General features: G+C 46.7%; 1 protein-coding gene across 2 annotated transcripts in view; it reads left to right on the top strand.

The window, feature by feature from the left end:
- Positions 1-19,719, top strand: part of LOC144491410 (anoctamin-7-like) — a 138,392-nt gene that overhangs the window by 73,146 nt on the left and 45,527 nt on the right. Inside the window, exons 12-17 of one of the 2 annotated variants that reach the window (XM_078209198.1) lie at positions 691-834; positions 1,880-2,017; positions 5,017-5,115; positions 7,464-7,566; positions 12,051-12,162; positions 13,649-13,703. In XM_078209198.1, the coding sequence (XP_078065324.1) occupies positions 691-834; positions 1,880-2,017; positions 5,017-5,115; positions 7,464-7,566; positions 12,051-12,162; positions 13,649-13,703 (651 nt within the window). The remainder of the gene's footprint in view (positions 1-690; positions 835-1,879; positions 2,018-5,016; positions 5,116-7,463; positions 7,567-12,050; positions 12,163-13,648; positions 13,704-19,719) is intronic. The other variant, XM_078209199.1, reaches the window with a different exon arrangement.

The raw sequence follows: 19,719 nt of genomic DNA, 5'->3' as shown, positions 1-19,719 counted from the left end.
TGGAGTTGAAATCAACCATGATTGAATGGCGGAGTGGACTCGATGGGCCGAATGGCCTTACTTCCGCTCCTATGTCTTATGGTCTTATGGTCTTATATTCAGTGATTTGATCTCCACAGCTTTCTGTGTAGAGAATTCCACAGGTTCACCAACATTCGAGTGAAGAAATTCCTCCTCATCTCAGTCCTAAATGGTCTTCCCCATATCCTGAGACTGTGACCCCTTGTTCTGGACCCCACTTCATCCGGTCTGCCCAGCCCTGTCGGAATTTTATACATTTCAATGAGATTTTATACTTTCCATCAGTTGGATCATGGCTGGTCTGTAACTCAACTCCATCTACCCAACTTGGATCTGTAACCCTTCATACCTAACAAATATCCATCATTTCCATTTTGAAATTTTTAATTCACTCCTTTTTGGGAGAGTTCCAGTTTTCCACTACCCATTGTGTGAAGAGGTGCTCTCTGCCATCAGACCTAAAGGCCCAATTTCTGATTTTAAGGTAACGCCCCTTCTTCTGGATTCCCCCAAGGAAATAGTTTCTCTCTATCAATCCTATCAAATTCTTTAGCCAATCTTAAACCCCTCAATTAGATCACCCTGAATTTTCCATACAGCAGGATATGAATTAATGTATTGAAAAATATAGGTACATTGTTGACAATCCGTGTATCTCCTTTCCACCAGGTGAGCCAGCTGTTCGACAATGGGGGCACCGTGTTCTTCAGTATCTTCATGTCACTGTGGGCGGTAACATTCCTCGAATACTGGAAGAGAAAAAGTGCTATCATGGCCTACAAGTGGGACAGCCTCAACTATGAGGAGACTGAGGTAGAAGAGGGTTCAAGCATGCAAAACACCCCAAAGTTTAGCCGAATCCCCAAATTCCTAATGTGGCAGCAGTCTCACTTCAGAATCCAACAGCCCAAATCCCACTCCAGAGACCTGTGCTCACAATCGAGGCTGATAAGTCCTGGTGCAGTATGGAAGCAGTGTTGTCATGTCACTGGGAGTACTGTAGGACTGCTGCACTATCAGAGATGCTGGCTGGAATTTTACTATCCTGCCTGCCGAGGGAATAGGAGTGGGCGAGGGGTGGCGCATGGGAAGATCCATTGACCTTGGGTAGGATTTTCCAGTCTCTGGTCGAGCGAAGCTGTAAAATCCTGCCCGATGTCTTTAGAATAAGACATTAAACTAAGACCTCCTCTTGGTGTCAGCATAAAATCCCATCATTTTGAAAAAGAGCAGGAGAATTCCCTCTGGTGTATTTTGTTCTTGTATTTGTTTTTATCCCTCAATTAACATCACTAAAACATGTTATCTCATCATTATCATCTTACTGTATGTGGAAGCTTGCTGCACCTAAGTTGGTTGATGTGTTTCGCACATTACAACAGCAGTAACTTCACAAGTACTTCACTGGCGCGGGAATGCTTTGGGATGTTCTAAACTTGTGAATGACATTGCTGAGATGCAAGTGTTTGTTTAAGAATGAAACGAGAAAGGTTGCGACTGTGTTTGCTGCCAAGTGTTTAACAACGGCCAGTCTCCAGCCATGAACTCAATGTCTCCATCACTATTCTGATGAAAAGTCATGAAGCGTTGGGCTGGAGTTTAAGCTGCCCCTCTCCCCCCCACCCTATCTGCCTCCCTCAACCTGTCAAAGATAAAATCCAGCCCGTTAATCCTATTTCCCGCTTCACAGATGGCTTTCTAAGTCTTCCCAAAGCTCTTTTATTTTTATTTAAATATTGAATTGGTTTCAAAGCTGCGATTGGGAAAGCCCAAATATCTTGTCAATTGCGTATTTACATTGCGCTGATCTCAGCTCCATTCTGAAGAGTTAATTTGTTTGGGGGGGTTTTCATTTCAGGAGCGCCCCAGTCCTGAGTTTTCTGCTGTGGCTCCTATGACAATACGGAATCCAATCACAGGGGTGGAGGAGCCGTACTTCCCCGAAAAGGACAGGATACAGCGAGTAATCGCAAGCTCCATGGTGATTCTGCTCCTGGTAGGAAGGTCACTCATTAAATTAGACGCACATTCTTTGATTTTTCCTTCTCAACTTGGTCTGTTTCTTCTCTGCTTCATTCCAGTCATGGGGGTAATTTTCTGGCTGCGTTGTGCTGGGGTCACGTGGGGTCGGAGAATCACGGGGTAGGGGACTACCACTTCCAGCACTGGCGATAATCCACTTTGGGATTCTCCCACCTTCTCAGAACTAGTGCAAAACTCTGCATTCTTCCAACAAATAGCTAAGTGTGGAGAGACCGCGATTCGATTCATGCTGGACATGCCAATGTAATCCGAAATGACACTTGGTAATTTTTTGGGGAAATCGTGCCCATGGAATTTTACAGCACAGGAAGAGGCCCTTTGGTCCATTATGTCTGCGCTGGCCATCAAGCAACTGTTTATTCTAATCCCATTTTCCAGCATTTCGTCTGTAGCCTTGTATGCTATAGCATTTCGAGTGCTCATCCAATACTTCATAAATGTTGTGAGATTTCCAGCCTCTACCACCCTCTCAGGCAGGGAGTTCAATTCCACCAACCCTCTGGGTAAAAGAAGGTTTTCCTCAAATTTTCTCTCAATCTCCTAGTCCTTCCCACAAATCTATGCCCACTGGTTATTGATCCCTTTGCTAAGGAGAAAATTTCCTTCCTGTCTACGTCCCTCATGATTCTATACACCTCAGGTGTTTTGGTGTTTTAAGAACTGGTGGTTTGGTTAAAAGGGATTTTCGTTGTATTAATTCATCAAGTTCACATTTACAGAAAAGGAAAAGAAAGCAAATTGGTAATTCCCAGTCCTTAAAAGAAAAAGTGTTTGGACCATTTTCAAAAACTTAAATGTGCAAGGACATAACACCTACATGGGTAAAACTGCCACATCTTTCCTAGGCTTCCTTCAACAGCTGTGTGTTGGGAGCAGTCACTCTGCTGGATGCCGCTTTACACTGTCTACCATGCTGCTTCTCTCTGGAGACAGGAGGCCATCTGGGGCGGGGGTGATCATGACACTGCAGTGGCAGTAACCACTGTTCTTTATATTCATCTGTGGGATGCGAGCTTTGCTGGCTGGGCCAGTATTCATTTCCCACTCCTACCACTTAGCAGCTGAAGCTGGAATGTTATCTACCTTTTGCGGGTTGTGGGCATGGACTGCTTCCGTATCTGAGGAGCTGCAGCGTGTGGTTCACAATAATGCCAACAGCGCAAGTTCGATTCCCATTCTGACTAGAGTGGACTTGGGACCTGCTTCCTCATCCCGCTCCTAACAGTGGAAGGCAACAGCAAACTACCACTGACCAAACCTGCCAAGAATGAAGCTTCAGTAGACAATAAATGAGAATAACAGAGTGATTCATGCCGGTCTCTCAGGCACGTTCCGCATTGCAATCCTCTCTCACTCAGTCACTTTTTTGGAGAGAGGTGAGTTGCTGGTACGCGCAGGGCTTAAACACACTGGTGAGCCTGGCTTCAGAGCCATTTTGTAAGGGCACCCAAACTCACAGTGCATTGGGAGACCCCCTCCTCCCCACAGACATCGGGACATTCCCCCATTCATCGGCCGTATGTGCCCCCACCCCATCCCCAACATGGGTCACTGGCATTAGGGTACTCCGGATGGGTTCCCCCTGCCTGACACCCAACATGTCCCCCCCATCATGACCCCCAACATGATACATCCCTGCATGACCCCCCCCCCTGCATAGCCCCCCCGTCCCTGTCATAGCCCCCACTCAGGCCCACCCCCTTGGCACTGCCCCAACACACTGTCAGGGTGTCCGGTGGGAACTGCCCACTGGGCACCGCCCGCCCTGACCACCTTGTGACCATCATGATAGTTCTCTGCTAGTGGAGACCAGTAGTGATTCTCGCCGCTATTGCGCCATGCTGGAGAATTCCATGCGCTGGGAGTTGAACGGGCTATATATATTTAAATACTACTTTAAATATGCTAATTGGCCTCATGCCCAGATCCGCCATTAGAAAGGGGCTGGGAAGATTGCAGATTGTTTGGTGCCAGGCGCAAAACTGATTTTTTTTAGGCTCACAAGCTATTCTCTGGGATCAGGGCAATCTGGGCCAGACACGTCAAGGTCAGAGAATTGCCCCCGTAGTTTGTACTCATCTCTGTTTTAAATCTACTAGCCCTTATCCTAAAACTATGACCCCCTCATTCGAGATTGTCCCACAAGAGGAAACATCCTCCCTATGTCTACTTTGTCAATTCCATTTATCAACTTACATATCTCAACTGGATCTCCCCTCATCCTTCTAAACTCTGGAGAATGGAATTTTACAGCACAGGAAGAGGCCCTTTGGTCCATTATGTCTGCGCTGGCCATCAAGCACCTATCTATTCTAATCCCATTTTCCAGCATTTAGTCTATAGCTGTGTCTGCTACAGCATTTTGACGGCTCATCTCAATACTTTTTAAATGTTGTGAGTGTTCCTGCCTCTACCATCCTCTCAGGCAGTGAGTTCGATTCCCACCACCCTCTGGGTGAAAAAAGGTTTTCCTCAAATTCTCTCTCAATCTTCTGGTCCTTCCCACAAATCTATGCCCACTGATTATTGACCCCTCTGCCTAAATTTCCTATTCCCTTCATAAGAGAAACCCCTCATCTCTGGAATCAATCTAGTGAACCTCCTCTGAACTGTCTCTAATGCCACTACATCCTTCCTTAAATAAGGGGACAAAAACTATACACAGTACTCTGGGTGCAATCTCACCCTTGTATAGTTTCAGCAACACTTTCTTATTTTTATGCTCTATTTCTTCAGCTATAAATGCCAAATGTAATATATGTATGAAAATGAATTACTGAAGAATTTCTGTGTGTGTACATACATATATATACACATATATATATATATATGAAAATTAAGGGAAATACATGTGTTTAAATAGTACAATTAATAAACCGTTGTGTGTTTTGCTGACTAACTGGCTTTGGGTATCACTCACCACCATATGCTGACTCTGATGTCTTTCTACAGGTTGCAGTGGTGGTCATCTTCCTAATGTCTATCATTCTGTACCGAGCCATAATTAGCATCCTCATATATAAGACTGGAAACGTCTTCGCCATGGCAACAGTGAGTCATTCACTCTCCAGTGATAATGTATAGAGATAAGGCGTGAACCTGCATTTCTGTAGCACCTGTAACATCCCCAGGACACTCCCAAAGCATTAGATGGCCAATGGAGCACGTTTCAGAAGTGTAGGCGTTGGTGTGACGCAACAGCCAATTTATGCACAGCAAGCTCCCACAGCAATGACCAGATAATCTGCTTCAGGTGTTGGTTGAGAGAATATTTTGGCCAGTAAACTACCCTGCTGCTTTTCTTTTATAACCACGTGAGGGTGCAGCTGGAAACCTTGCTTTAATATCATGGTGTCAGAGAGTATTTGAAACATGATGTGATAGAAACAGGCCATTTCACCCACTGAGTCCATGCTGGCTCTCTGGTTTAGTCAGTCCTGTTCCTCAGCTATAATCCTGGAGCCCTGCAAGTTACTTTTCCTTAAGTGCTGTTATATATTTAAATAGTTGTATGATTGCTTTAGGAGCTGATCACATGATTTGATGGTGATCTCATTAAAGTGTTTCACAGGCTACTGCATAGTTTCATTTTCTGTTCTGTGCAGAGAACATCTCTTTCAATAAATCTGTTGTGTGTTACTTTGAATGTATGTGTGCAAACGATGGGCAGAACCTTCACAAAAAGATACTATGGCCGCGATCTTACGACCTTGTTATCCCGACTTTCGGCTAGGAGAGGTGAAAGATCAGGTTCATGCCCAGTTTTTCACCTCCAATGATCATTCCCGCCACAATCTTCTACTGAGCTGGCAGACCGCCCCCCACGGACATCAGTGACATTGTCACCACCTGCCTACTGATACCAGCAAGGGTCACTGGCATCTGGGCTTCAGGCACAGCTGATGAGTTCCCTAATGGCGGGCCCCCACATCAGATGGGCCCCCCCTCAGATGGGCCCCCCCTCAGATGCCCCCCCCCTCAGATGGGCCCCGCCCTCAGATGGGCCCCCCCTCAGATGGGCCCCCCCTCAGATGCCCCCCCCTCAGATGGGCCCTGCCCTCAGATGGCCCCCCCCCGAGATGGGCCCCCCCCTCAGATGGGCTCCCCCCCCTCAGATGGGCTCCCCCCCCTCAGATGGGCTCCCCCCCCTCAGATGGGCTCCCCCCCCTCAGATGGGCTCTCCCCCCCTCAGATGGGCTCTCCCCCCCTCAGATGGGCTCCCCACCTCAGATGAGCCCTCCCTCAGATGGGCCCCCCCCCCTCAGATGGGCCCCCCCCTCAGGTGGGCCCCCCCCTCAGGTGGGCCCCCCCCTCAGGTGGGCCCCCCCGCAGGTGGGCCCCCCCCTCAGGTGGGCCCCCCCCCTCAGGTGTACCCCTCCCTCAGATGGGCCCCCCTCAGACGGGGGCACCCTCCCTCAGACGGGGCCCGTCCCCTCAGACGGGGCCCCTCCCCTCAGACGGGGCCCCTCCCGTCAGACGGGGCCCCCCCCTCAGATGGGGCCCCTCCCCTCAGACTAGGCCTCCCCCTCAGACGGCCCATCCCCTCAGATGGGGCCCCTCCCCTCAGACGGGGCCCTGCCCTCAGATGGGCCCCTCCCCTCGGACGGGCCCCTCCCCTCGGACGGGCCCCTCCCTCCCCTCGGACGGGCCCCTCCCCTCGGACGGGCCCCTCCCTCCCCTCGGACGGGCCCCTCCCCTCGGACGGGCCCCTCCCCTCGGAAGGGCCCTCCCCGCAAATGGGGCCCCCCCTGTGCACCATCTGTGCGTGCCTCCCTGCACATGCCCCTGCACGCCTCCCCTGCGCACCGCCCACGCGTCCCCTGCTTGCCCCGCGCACCCCAACCCCCTGTGCATGCCACGCCCCCCTGCAGACACCCCGCCCCCTGCTGTGCCCCGCCCCCTGCATGCACTCTGTCCCCCCGTGCACGCCCCCTTCCCCGCACGCGCTCCCCCCCCCTCGTAAAGGTGCAAGAGTGGGCGCCCACTCTTGCGCGCACCCATTCTTGCACCTTTCCAGTATTTCCTTTCAGGAGCTCGCTGGGTGTGATGATTTCGGTTCGTGGGGCATCGTCTGATGCCTGTTTTGCTGCCTTCTGAGATCTATTGGATTCAGAATGCAAGAAATTGCTCCAGTCATATTGACATTTAAAGTGACAGTCGGACAGAGCATGGGCAGAGCCTGGATCAAGGGATAATGGGGGAGCAAGGAAGCAGGACCCACAGGGGAAGCGTCAACCGAGGGCCACTTGGGGAAGAATGAGGTCTCCATTTATTTTGGAATCATAACTTTCGATACTTTAAATCGATATCTCCTTGTATCCGGGTAAGTGTGGGTTACATAGTATCTCTTTCTGGTGTGTAGTTTTTATCTAATCTATATTGTATTTTGTTCTCTCCAGGCTCCAAGGATTGCCAGTTTAACGGGATCGTTAGTTAACCTCCTACTGATTCTCCTCATGGCCCGGGTTTATACATCACTAGCCCATCTCCTAACTAAATGGGGTAAGCTCCATCTTGATGTACATAGCTGATTGACATAGAGTGAGGAACTATGATATTGACTCTCCAGGTCAATCAGATGACCATAGCTTGTCACTCCAAACTGCACACCCTGCGGAAGGCTGTGTGCGTCCTTTTCTACTATGGTCTCGTCGCATGTTTTCAGATTTGAAGTCTTCTATGTCTTTCTATGCCCAGAATTGAACGCAGTGCTCCAAATGGGACATTTTGGTGGGAATAATGTAGGGAGGAGCTACACGATAAATGGAAGAACCATAAAGGGTGTAGAGACGCAGAGGGACCTGGGTGTGCAAGTCCACAGATCTTTGAAGGTGACGTCACAGGTGGAGAAGGTGGTGAAGAAGGCATATGGCATGCTTGCCTTTATAGGACGGGGCATAGAGTATAAAAGTTGGGGTCTGATGTTGCAGATGTATAGAACGTTGGTTCGGCCGCATTTGGAATACTGCGTCCAGTTCTGGTCGCCACACTACCAGAAGGATGTGGAGGCTTTGGAGAGAGTACAGAGGAGGTTTACCAGGATGTTGCCTGGTATGGAGGGGCTTGGTTATGAGGAGAGATTGGGGAAACTGGGGTTGTTCTCCTTGGAAAGACGGAGGATGAGGGGAGACTTAATAGAGGTGTATAAAATTATGAAAAGCATAGATAGGGTGAACGGTGGGAAGCTTTTCCCCAGGTCGGTGGTGACGTTCACGAGGGGTCATAGGTTCAAGGTGAAGGGGGGGAGGTTTAACACAGATATCAGAAGGACATATTTTACATAGAGGGTCGTGGGGACCTGGAATGTGTTGCCGGGCAAGGTGGTGGAGGCGGACACACTGGGAACGTTTAAGACTTATCTAGACAGCTATATGAACGGAGTGGGAATGGAGGGATACAAAAGAGTGGTCTAGTTTGGACCAGGGAGTGGCGCGGGCTAATTGTTCTTTGTTTCTCATTTCAAGGCTTCGTTCTATGATCATCTTGCTGGTGCCAGTACAGAGCGAGACTGCGGATAGTTGGGAACCTGTCTCGGGGGCAGGGAATTCAGATGGTGTTCGTAAAGCAGAAGTGGAAATGTATAGGGTTGGGAAGCATTTTCTGATCAGGGCCAGTGTGATCTCCTGGACTCGTTTCGATCGCCTCAGGGGGTCGGAGAGGAATTTCCCAGATTTTTTTTTCCCCATATTGGCCCTGGGGTTTTCACTCTGGGTTTTCGCCTCTCCCTGGAGATCACATGGTCTGGAATGGGGGGGTGGGGGTGAGTTAATAGGTTGTGATGAACAAAGCATCGTAGCTGTGAGGGACAGCTCGGTGGATAGGATATTAGCATGTAGATAGGCTGGAAAATTGGGCGGGGATCCTGGATTCAGGATTCAATCCTGGACCGGGGAGCGGCGCGGGCTTGGAGAGCCGAAGGGCCTGTTCCTGTGCTGTATTGTTCTTTGTTCTTTATGACCAGAGCTTTATGCTCGGTTGGATCATTGCTATATCTTCTGGATGGTGAAGATAACTGGAAAGGAGGATGGCCTTCCCTTGATTCTTGAAGAATAAGAGAAGGTCCATAAAACCCAAACACTTTGTTTTTTTTCCAAGGATGAACTTATTAAAACCATCATCTTGTCATATCCTTCATGATACAAAAAAGTAATGGAGTGGGGTCAATAATTCTGAAAAAGCAAATCTCTAACAGTCAGATTGGCTGCCAACTATACTCCATGTGAAGCAATTCTTGCAAGAGAACTTTTCTCTGGACTAAACAACAACTTAATAGTCAAAATTCAAAATTCAGTTTGGGGGTGAGAAAGTGGAGGCCCACACTAGCGTTCTGGAATTAAACAAAGGAAATTACATCGGCAGGAGGACAGATTTGGCCCGAGTAGAGTGAGCAGGAAGGCTAAAAGGTCGGACAGCGGATGAGCAGTGACAGTTGTTTAAGGAGATACTCAATATATCCCAGAGAGGAGGAAAGATGGTAAGGGGGGTAAAAAACATCCATGGCTAAACAAGGAGGTCAAGGACAGTATAAAGACAAAAACTAAGATATACCATATTGCGAAGGCCAATGGCAGGCTGGAAGATTGGGAATCTTTCAAACATAAACATAGGATATTTAAAAAGTAATAGAAAGAGCTAAGGTAAATTACAAAAGAAAACTCGTGCAAAATATCGAGAAGGATAGCAAAAGCTTCTATAGGTATATAAAAGGGAAGAGAGTCGCTAGGGTAAATGTTGGTCCCTTGGAAGATGAAACCAGAGAGTTAATAGTGGGGACCACTGAAATGGCACAGATGCTAACTCAAAATGTTCCTCAGTTTTCATGGTGGAGGATACTAGTATTATTCCGATAGGAATGGGCAAGTCAGAGGTAATAGAAAGGGTAGAATTTAGAACAATCAACATTGTTAGGGAAAAGATACTCAGCAAATATTGGGATTAAGGGCAGATAGGTTCCCCGGCCCTGATGGCCTACATCCTAGGGTATTAAAGGAAGTGACAGCGAAGATAATGGATCCATTGGTTATAATATTCCAAAATTCCCTGGACACAGGAAAGATTTCAATGGATTGCAAAAATGCTAATGTAATGCCCTCATTCAAAAAGGGAGGGAGGCAAAATGTGGGAAATTACAGATCAGTTAATTTAACTTCTGTTGTTGGAAAAGTCTTAGAATCAATTATCAAGGAAGCAATATCAGGACATTTGGAAATCAAAATGCTATCCAACAGAGTCAGCATCGTCTTATGAAAGTCAAATCATGTTTGACTAATTTGCCAGAGTTCTTCGAGGATGTAACAAGCAAAATGGATAATGGGAATCTTATAGATGAAGTATATCTGGACTTCCAGAAGGCATTTGATAAGGTGCCGCACAAAAGGTTAATTCACAAGGTTAGATCACATGAGATAAGGAGTAATTTATTAGCTTGGATAGGTGACTGGCTGATGGACAGAAGACAGAGAATCGGGATAATGTTTTTTTTTCTGGATGGCAAGAAGTAACTATTGGAGTGCCACAGGGTTCGGTCCTTGGGTCCCAGCTATTTACAATCTATATTAATGACATGGATACAGGGATAGAAGGCTCTATAGACAAATTTGCCCTTGACACAAAAATAGGCGGGACAGTAAGTTGCAATGAGAAAATAAGAACCTTACAAATGGATATAAATAGGTTAGGCAAGTGGGTCAAAATGTGGCAGATGGAGTTTAATGTGGATAAGTGTGAGGTCATGCACCTTGGTCGGAAAAATGGGAAGACAACTCATTATCTAAATGGGGAGAGACTTCGGGGTGCTCCGGTGCAGAGGGATCTGGGTGTCCTCATTCATGAGTCACAGAAAACTAGCATGCCGGTACAGCAGATAATAAAGAATGTGAATGGAATATTGCATTTATAGCGAAAGGAGCAGAATATAAAGATAAGGAAGTATTGTTGCAACTATACAAGGCATTGGAGAGGCCGCACCTGGAGTATTGTGCACAGTTTTGGACCCCTTATTTGAGGAAATATGTAATGGCATTGGAGGCAGTTCAGAGGAGGTTCACTAGATTGATTCCAGAGATGAGGGGTTTGTCGTATGAAGAGAGATTGAACAGTTTAGGGCTATACTCTCTGGAATTTAGAAGAATGAGGGGAGATCAAAATGAGGTATACAAGATGATAAAAGGTATGGATAAAGTAGATGTGGAGCGGATGCTTCCTCTTGTGGGGCATTCTAGGATGAGAGGTCATATAGTCTTAGGACAAGGGGTAGCAAATTTAAAACAGTTGTTGTGAATCTGTGGAATTCACTTCACCAAAGTGCGGTGGATGCTGGGACAGTGAGTAAGTTTAAGGAGGAGTTAGACAGATTTTTAATTGGTAATGGGTTGAAGGGTTATGGGGAGAAGGCAGGAAAATGGGGATGAGGAGCATATCAGCCATGATCAATTGGCGGAGCAGACTCGATGGGCCAAATGGCCTAATTCTGCTCCTCTATCTTATGAGCTTATGAATAGCCACTTAAACCCCACATGGCTGCCCTTTCTAAGTTTTAAGTTTATTTATTATTGTCACAAGTAGGCTTACATTAACACTGCAATGAAGTTGTTGTGAAAATCCCCTAGTCGCCACATTCCGATGCCTGTTCGGGTACACTGAGGGAGAATTTAACGTGGTCAATGCACCTAACCAGCACGTCTTTCAGACTGTGGGAGGAAATCGGAGCACCCGGAGGAAACCCACGCCAACACGGGGAGAGCGTGCAAACTCCACACAGACAGTGACCCAGGCCGGGTAACAAACTAGGGTCCCTGATGTTGTGAGGCAGCAGTGCTAACCACTGTGCCACCTAACTGCAGTTGTAGGAATGTTGGACATTGAGGAGACTGTGATCCTGAGTAACTGGGTCCCCTGGGGTTGGGTTATGCGAGAGAGAGCTGGAGAAGTGAGTCTGATAAGCAGGAAATACATATTTTTTCATCTCTTTGTTTCATCTGTTCCAGAAATGCACAGGACTCAGTCAAAGTACGAAAACGCCTTTATCTTCAAGGTGTTTGTTTTCCAGTTCACCAACTTCTATTCCTCGCCAATCTACATTGCTTTCTTCAAAGGCCGGTAAGCAGCAATTTCCCTGTTCAGGTGAATTGGTGTCAAGTTGCTTTGGGCTTTTCTCTGTATTCTCTCCTCCCAAATATGCCGACCTTTGCTGGGATATAGTTCCGGGTTCTGACTGAGATTTGACCAGGTGTAATGAAACAGTGTGGTTGGAGGCTGATGTGAGCACAGACAAATGGCCTGTTTATGTTATAGATTCTGTAAAACAATAAGGAGGACACATTCCGCAGTTAGGTTGGCTCCCACTCCTTCAACCAAGCTTGTGCCTAGTGAGGCTCATCATTGATAATCAAACCTCACAGTTTCAGCCCTCTTTGTGAAACTTTATGAAACTTGCATTGGAAGGACCAGATTTCTTCGGTCCTTGAGTGCAAAGCATCAGAAGAGTGAAGCAGGTAGAATCATAGAACCAAACAGCACAGAAAGAGGCCATTGTGCCTGTACTGTCTCTTTAAGAGCTATCCAATTAGTCCCACTTCCTTGCTCTTTCCGCACAGCCTTGTAGAATATTTCCCTTCAAGTACTTCCACTTTTGAATGTCGCTATGGAACCTGTTTCCATTAAAGTTCTGGCACTGCCTTCCAACAATGTTTAGGACCATGAGGAGCCTGGACAGAGCAGAGAGAGAAACTGTTCCCATTGGTTTAAGGATCAAAAACAAGAGGACACCAATTCATGGTGATTGGTGAAAGAAGCAATACCAACATGAGGAAAAGCATTTTGTACAGAGCGAGTGGTTAGGATGTACAACACACTGCCACAGAGCGAGTGGTTAGGATGTACAACACACTGCCACAGAGCGAGTGGTTAGGATGTACAACACACTGCCACAGAGCGAGTGGTTAGGATGTACAACACACTGCCACAGAGCGAGTGGTTAGGATGTACAACACACTGCCACAGAGTGGTGGTGCTGGAGGCAGGATCAATTGTGTCTCTTCTGCAATCTGAAACACTGAAAACCAACATTTACCATTGCTCTCTGCGCTCTGTCCTACGCAGCCACCATCCCTTGTACCCCTTGTATCAGCTCTGATGAAGGGTCATCCAGACTCGAAACATTAGCTCTATTCTCACCCCACAGATGCTGTCAGACCTGCTGAGATTTTCCTGCATTTTCTGTTTTTTGTCCCTTGAACGCCAATGGCCTATAATTTTGTCAGCAGGTCTGTTAGGCGGTACTTTGTCAAAAGGTTTTGAAAGTCCATATACACATCGACCATACTGCCCTTTCTGATACTTCATCAATGATAACTGCCACAAAGTGCAGAGATGTCTACTTTTCTGTTTTAGTGTATCTGTTGCCGTCGCCTTATTTTAACAACGACTAGAGAGACGTATATGTTAATTTTTTGTGGGTTGAATGTGGAGGTAGTAAAATCCAAAGGGTGTCCTTGCTCCAGAATCTCTGGATTCTCAGTTCTGTTTGATTTCCACACTCCTTGCCCGATTGCTGAACCTGTTTCTGTTCTGCTGTGTTCCTCAGGTTTGTTGGTTACCCTGGACGTTATGGCTCGTTCTTTGGAATCAGAAACGAGGGTGTAGGTATCAGTGAACAACACTTTACAGAAATCACAGCAGTTCACGTCCAGGGCGTCCGTTCAACTGAATCACGATTCCAGGAGATGGGCAAGGCAGGAATATGGTGTGATCCCAATGGGGCAGGCGGAGAGGGCACAGAACAATCCAACAGGTTTCCAGGCCATACAGCCGAGCGTGGGAAATACGGGCCCGGGTGGTCCTGCCACATCCGTGCCCTCGACATGTGCCAAGCACAATTTGGGAGGAATGTCTGGGATCATTCTGTGATATCCCGGGAATCCAGCCCAGCTGGCCTTTCTTCGGCCCAATGGATCCCATGCCTATTATGATCATGTGTAGATTTCAGTGTAAAACCAGGCAAAAGCCTGAGAAACCATTTGTTCTTTCTGTTGTGCCCATTGCCTCCTGACTTGTGGGTGTCAGACCTTCTGGCTCTTTCCCTCCATGGCAGTTTTGGGTTTCTAGTGCCCTTGTGGGTGGACACCTCAATTGCCCCTTGACAGATGAGGCTGCCTGATATGGAATGCTGGGATTTGGGATCCTGGGATTTGGAGCAATTGTCATTGCTGCCCAGGCAAAATTGTGCCCCACTATAACTCCAGTCTCTGTTAAGAGTCTAAAATAAAAGGGGAGTTCTTTAGTCAATTACCTTTTTTAATAGTTTCTTTAGAAGACCAATCTTCTGCCCTTTTCGGGAACTGGGCATTGCTTAAGTAAGAAGATATACAGTTTGAAATATTTATTTTTTATTCACTGTAAGCAGCCTCAGTGTTGCATTGCCTTTGTCTGTCACTCTCTACCAGCAGCCCATTGCAAAATTTCACATAAAACCTATTTTGTTTTCTGAATTCTGTGAAATCCTTTTGCAGTTTGACTGCGGATCAAAAATATTAATGATGCTGATGTGTTTGCAGATTCTTAACTCATCTGTAACATTAATCTTCCAAACCCACAACCTTTACCACCTGGAAGGACAAGGATAGCAGATGCCTGGGAACACCAGCACCTGCAAGTTTCCCTCCAAGCCACTCACCATCCTGACTTGGAAATATATCGTCGTTCCTTCACTATCGCTAGGTCAACATCCTGGAACTCCCTCCCGAACAGCAATCTGGCTGTACCTACACCCCACAGTCTGCAGCAGTTCAAGAAAGAAGCTCACCGCCACCTTCTGAAGAGCAGTTAGGGATGGGCAATAAATGCTGGCCTAGCCAGTGATGCTCCCATAATAAAGGCTCTTCAATCTATCAATGCTCCCACTCCTCTGACCCTCAGCGCCCTCTGACCCTTGCCTGTCGAGCCACTGCATCTAGCACTTGGTCCTTTTAATGTTCCAGGGAAAATAGTTTGGTATCCAAATGCACTTTGAGGATCTTTTGTTTCTTAATGTCTGATACCATACGGGCTGGATTAAATCAAATATGAACCACATTTTGAACACATACAATGTTTTAATATGCGCTCATTTTATTTTCACTAATTTAAACTAACAGCCTCTTGTATTACTGTCATACTTGGTGTTGGGGGTAATACTTGATGCACCATCAATCAAGCAAAGACTAGTTTGTATGTAAGAACAAATAGGCTTTTATTAACAAGAACTTGGAGCCATCCCTGTCGGAGATCTGGTCCGTACTAAAGGCTAGGGGGAGGAGCCATCGCCTTTATACCCGGACCAGGGGGAGGAGTCTTGGGCGGAGCCGGCAGGGATGTGCCACATATACAGATAATAACAGATACTAACTAACAGTGGTTAACCACAACAGATAACAGCTAACAGTGGTTTACCACAATACTCCACATTTATTTTGTACCATTGAGTATTTGATATATCCCTGAACTTCTCTGCAGAGGGCACAGTATGAGTTACTCTCGTTTTTCTTCATTGTTCATCCTCACTACACTTGAAACCTATTCACTTCCCAGGGGTTGTCAACACATTGTAAAGCATGATGAAGCATGTAATAGATCGAGAGCAACTTGATGATGTTTGAAACTAAAAGGCTTTATTGCCAACAGAGTATTTAGATACAGGACAAACAAGGTATGAAGAAGTGTGACTGCTCCTCTGGACTTCCGGGCTCCAACTGCCAGCCCCTCCTCGACCCGTGGTCTGTGCCCTCCTGCCGATTGGCTCAGCTTCCCGCCGGAGCGATCCATAGGGTCCTCCCGGTCACGTGGTCCTCAGAACACAACCTTCCTTAAAGGGCCTCGCTACTACACTCCTCCCCCCCCCCCCCCCCCCCCCCCCGCCCCCGCCCCAAAATCCAAAACATTCCAAAGGAGAAACAAAGAACAACATTAATTGGCACATCACAGGCTCTTACACAAAAAGGGTATCCAGAAAAACCTCTGGAAAACTGGTCAAAGGTTTAGTCTGTTAGAGCGCCTCAGTAAATGCAGATGAGCCTGCCACTGAAAAGGGCCAGACTGGACAGATGAGAATGGCAGGCTCATTAATCCTGGATCCAGTGGCTCTTCAGCAGCTTCAGGCTCCACCGTCTTCTCTCCCATGGGTTGCTCAGGCCCCACATTCTCCACTGAAATTCCAGTAGCCAGATCTGGCATTCTCCGACTAACTGCAGGGATCACCTGGGGATCGATTCCCTGTGTCCATTACTGTTCTCCTCCTCAGGTGGTCCACGTGTTTCCTAAGCCTGCAGCCATGTACCTCCATGACGTAGGAGGCCGGCCCTGTTCGCTCCACTATTTTACATGCTTTCTGCAAAGTTTCTAACCAGGACGGCATCCCCCACTTTAAACACTTTGTTTTTCCTTCCCGCAATGTGAATTACTTTCTGGGAGGCTTGCCTAGCCTCCACCCTCCCCACCAAATTTGGGAATATTATGTCCAATCTTGTTTGTAACCAATGTTGCATCGGTAACTTGGCTGGTGTGACCCCTGTGGTCATGTCTGGGGTGATGTTACATGATAATAGAAAACCAGCTATACGTAACGGAAGGGGTCTGTTCACCTGTTTTTTTTCATTGATTACTTAAATCTTTGTACCGCACGTTCTGCCAGCCCATTTGATGCCAGGTGGTAAGATGCTGTCCTCACATAACGAATGCCATTGGACTTGAATTCTTCCTCCATGAATGATGTGCTATTGTCCAACACCACCACTTCTGGAATGCCATGGATAGCGAATATCTTCCTTAACTTGTCAATGGTGTGGCTGTTGTTGACTTCATCACTTGCACATCTAACCACTTGGAGTCTGCGTTCACTAGTATAAGAAACATATGAGCCATAAATGGCCCAGTAAAATCTATGTGTAACTTTGCCCATGGACGGCCCGGCCACTCCCAAGGATGCAAATTTTCTGGTGGTAGTAAAGTCTGTTCAGCTTCGCAACTGGGGAATTGACTAACCATCCTTTCTATTTCTTTGCAAATGCCAGGCCACCACACAGAACTCCTGGCTAGGGCCTTCACTCGACTTCGATCTGGATGAGATTCATGCAATTCTTGTAACAGGAGTCATCTACTTTGGGCTGGGACTATAACTCTGGACCCCCACAGTAACACTCCGTCTTCATAGATTATTTCTGACTTTCTACTTTGGTGGGGTTTTAACAATTGTGACTTCTCATAGTGTCACCCTTACATGCGCATCTTTTTTACCTTCGCCAGTCCACAACTTGGTTTTTTGCCAAAACTGGCAAGGTGTCTACCAAATGCAGGACCAGTATAATCTCTTGAGGAACCGGTGGTGATGCTGCTGTTTGTGGCAATGATAATCGACTCAGTGAGTCCGTGATATCTGTGTCCCGGGGTGATGCTCAAAAGAATAATTGTAGGCTGCTAACTAAAGAGCCCAACTCTGAATGCTTGCAGGGGTGATTGGAGGCACTGGCTTATCTCCTCTGAATGGACCTAACAATGGCTTGTGGTCTGAGACTGTTGTAAAATGTTGGCCATAAATATACTATGGAACTTTTTGACTGTGTAGATGACGGCCAAACTTTCCTTGTCTATTTGGGAATATTTCTTCTCCCCGTCAGACAACATTCCGGAAGCGAAAGCAATTGTCTTTTCTGCATCATCTGATATCCGGTGGGACAAAACAGCTCCCACTCCATACTGTGCAGCATTGTAGGTTACCATTAAAGTTTGTTTGGGTCAAACTGCACTAACAAGGCAGATGACTGCAGAGCCTGTTTAACTTTTGCACAGGTTTCCTTCTGTTCTTCTCCCCATTTCGATCTTTTTTTTTAACAGATGAAGTGGGGCTAAAATGGTAGCAACATTTTTTTAAAATCTGCCTTAGCAGTTGAACATGCCCAGAAGTGATTTCAGATTGGATATATCTTTTGGCTATGTGACCTCCTTGATGGGCTTTTACCTTTTCTCCCAGAGGATGTAGACTCTTCAAATCGACCCTGAATCCTAAATAGGTAACTTCTTCCGATTAAAATGTACGTTTTCCCACTTCAGCCTAACCCCTGCTTCCTTGAAATGTCTCAATACTCCTTCTAAATTGGATCTGTGTTCTTCAGGTGAGGTACCAGTGATCAGAACATCATCCAAATAAACCACTACACTGGGGATGCCTTGCAAAAGGCTTTCCATCATACACTGAAAAATGGCAAAGGGTGATGAGGCTCCAAAAGGCAATCTGATATATTGATAGAACCCCTTGTGAGTGTTGATTGTAACCTACTTTGCAAGTCCTCGTCCAATTCCAGCTGCTGGTAGTCATGGCTGAGGTCCAATTTAGTATACTTTAAACCTCCTGCTAGCTTAGTATAGAGATCTTCAATTCTGTGTGGAGTACCTGTCTATCTGTGCTCCTATAGTGACAGTTAATTTGTAATTACCATGAATTCTTACCGTCTGATCCAGATTTAAAATGTGGACTATGGGTGGAGCCCATTCGGAGAATGATACACCCTTTATAATGCCCAAATCTTCCAGCCTCCTGAGTTTGATTTCCACCTTGTGATGAAGGACTTAAGGAAAAAAATTTGGGCATTGCTTCTTGATCCAGATAAATTTTGGCTTGAGCTCCCCATATACATCCTATTTCGACTCTGAAGACCTCTGAGTATTTATCCAGGAGGTTTAAAATTTCCAGCCAGTTTAACCATATCTATTTTAACCAATAACATCCCAATAAACAAGGTCTGTGACTCTTGATTACCAAGACCGGCAGCCTCGCTGCCTGGTTCTGAAATGCCACTGTTGGTTGCTGCACCTAAAGACTGCAGTGTATCTCCGGTATATGTGGACAACATGGCACCTGACTCACTTGGCCTTAATTGTTGGAGTCCCTTTTGCAGATAACAAAATGCCTGTTCCCCTGTGACTGTGGCCGTCGCTGTATCCATTGCCATTTACTTGCAAAGTTATCTCTATTGGGGGCACTTTGTTTAGCTGGACCTGGTTTAGGGAGAATGACTCAGAGCCCTTGCCGGGCTCCTCATCCAACTGTTTCTAGGAGTTAAGCTAGTAGTCACTGGCTTTTTCTTTGCACTGACCGTCCTGATTGATTTGCTCTGCACTGTGACCTTAAGTGACATTTCTTGTTACATTTGAAGCCCACATAGTTCTTGAATTGACAGACTTCTTAGGAGTGTTCACCCCCACATCGAAAACACATTTCAGCCTCACTGTTGTGTTTCTGCTACCGGGCACTGCTGCATCCACTCCTGGACTGTTTTGCACCACAGCCATTTCCCGCCACAGATGATTTACCTCATTCGGCACTCCTTGCAAACCTTGCAACTCAGTTACTCCCTGCTCCGCACATTCAGTCACCTGGGCCAGCTCCACAGATTTTTCAAAGGTGATTTTGGTCTCCTCCAGTAACATTTTCTGAAATATTAAGCTGTTTATACCACAGACCATTCTGTCCCTTAACATCTCAGCTAATGCTGGGCCAAATTTGCAGTGTTCTGCCAATCCCCTAAGTCTTGCCAGGAAACCTGAAACAGTCTCCCCTGGCTCACAGATTGCTGTATGAAATTTGTATCTTAACAAATTGATGGAGGGCGGAAGGTTAAAGTGATT

The sequence above is a fragment of the Mustelus asterias genome, chromosome 3 (assembly GCF_964213995.1).
Source record: "Mustelus asterias chromosome 3, sMusAst1.hap1.1, whole genome shotgun sequence".
NCBI lineage: Eukaryota > Metazoa > Chordata > Chondrichthyes > Carcharhiniformes > Triakidae > Mustelus > Mustelus asterias.
The sequence above is the reverse complement of the archived record's forward strand: the minus strand, read 5'-3'. Positions and strand labels throughout refer to the sequence as shown.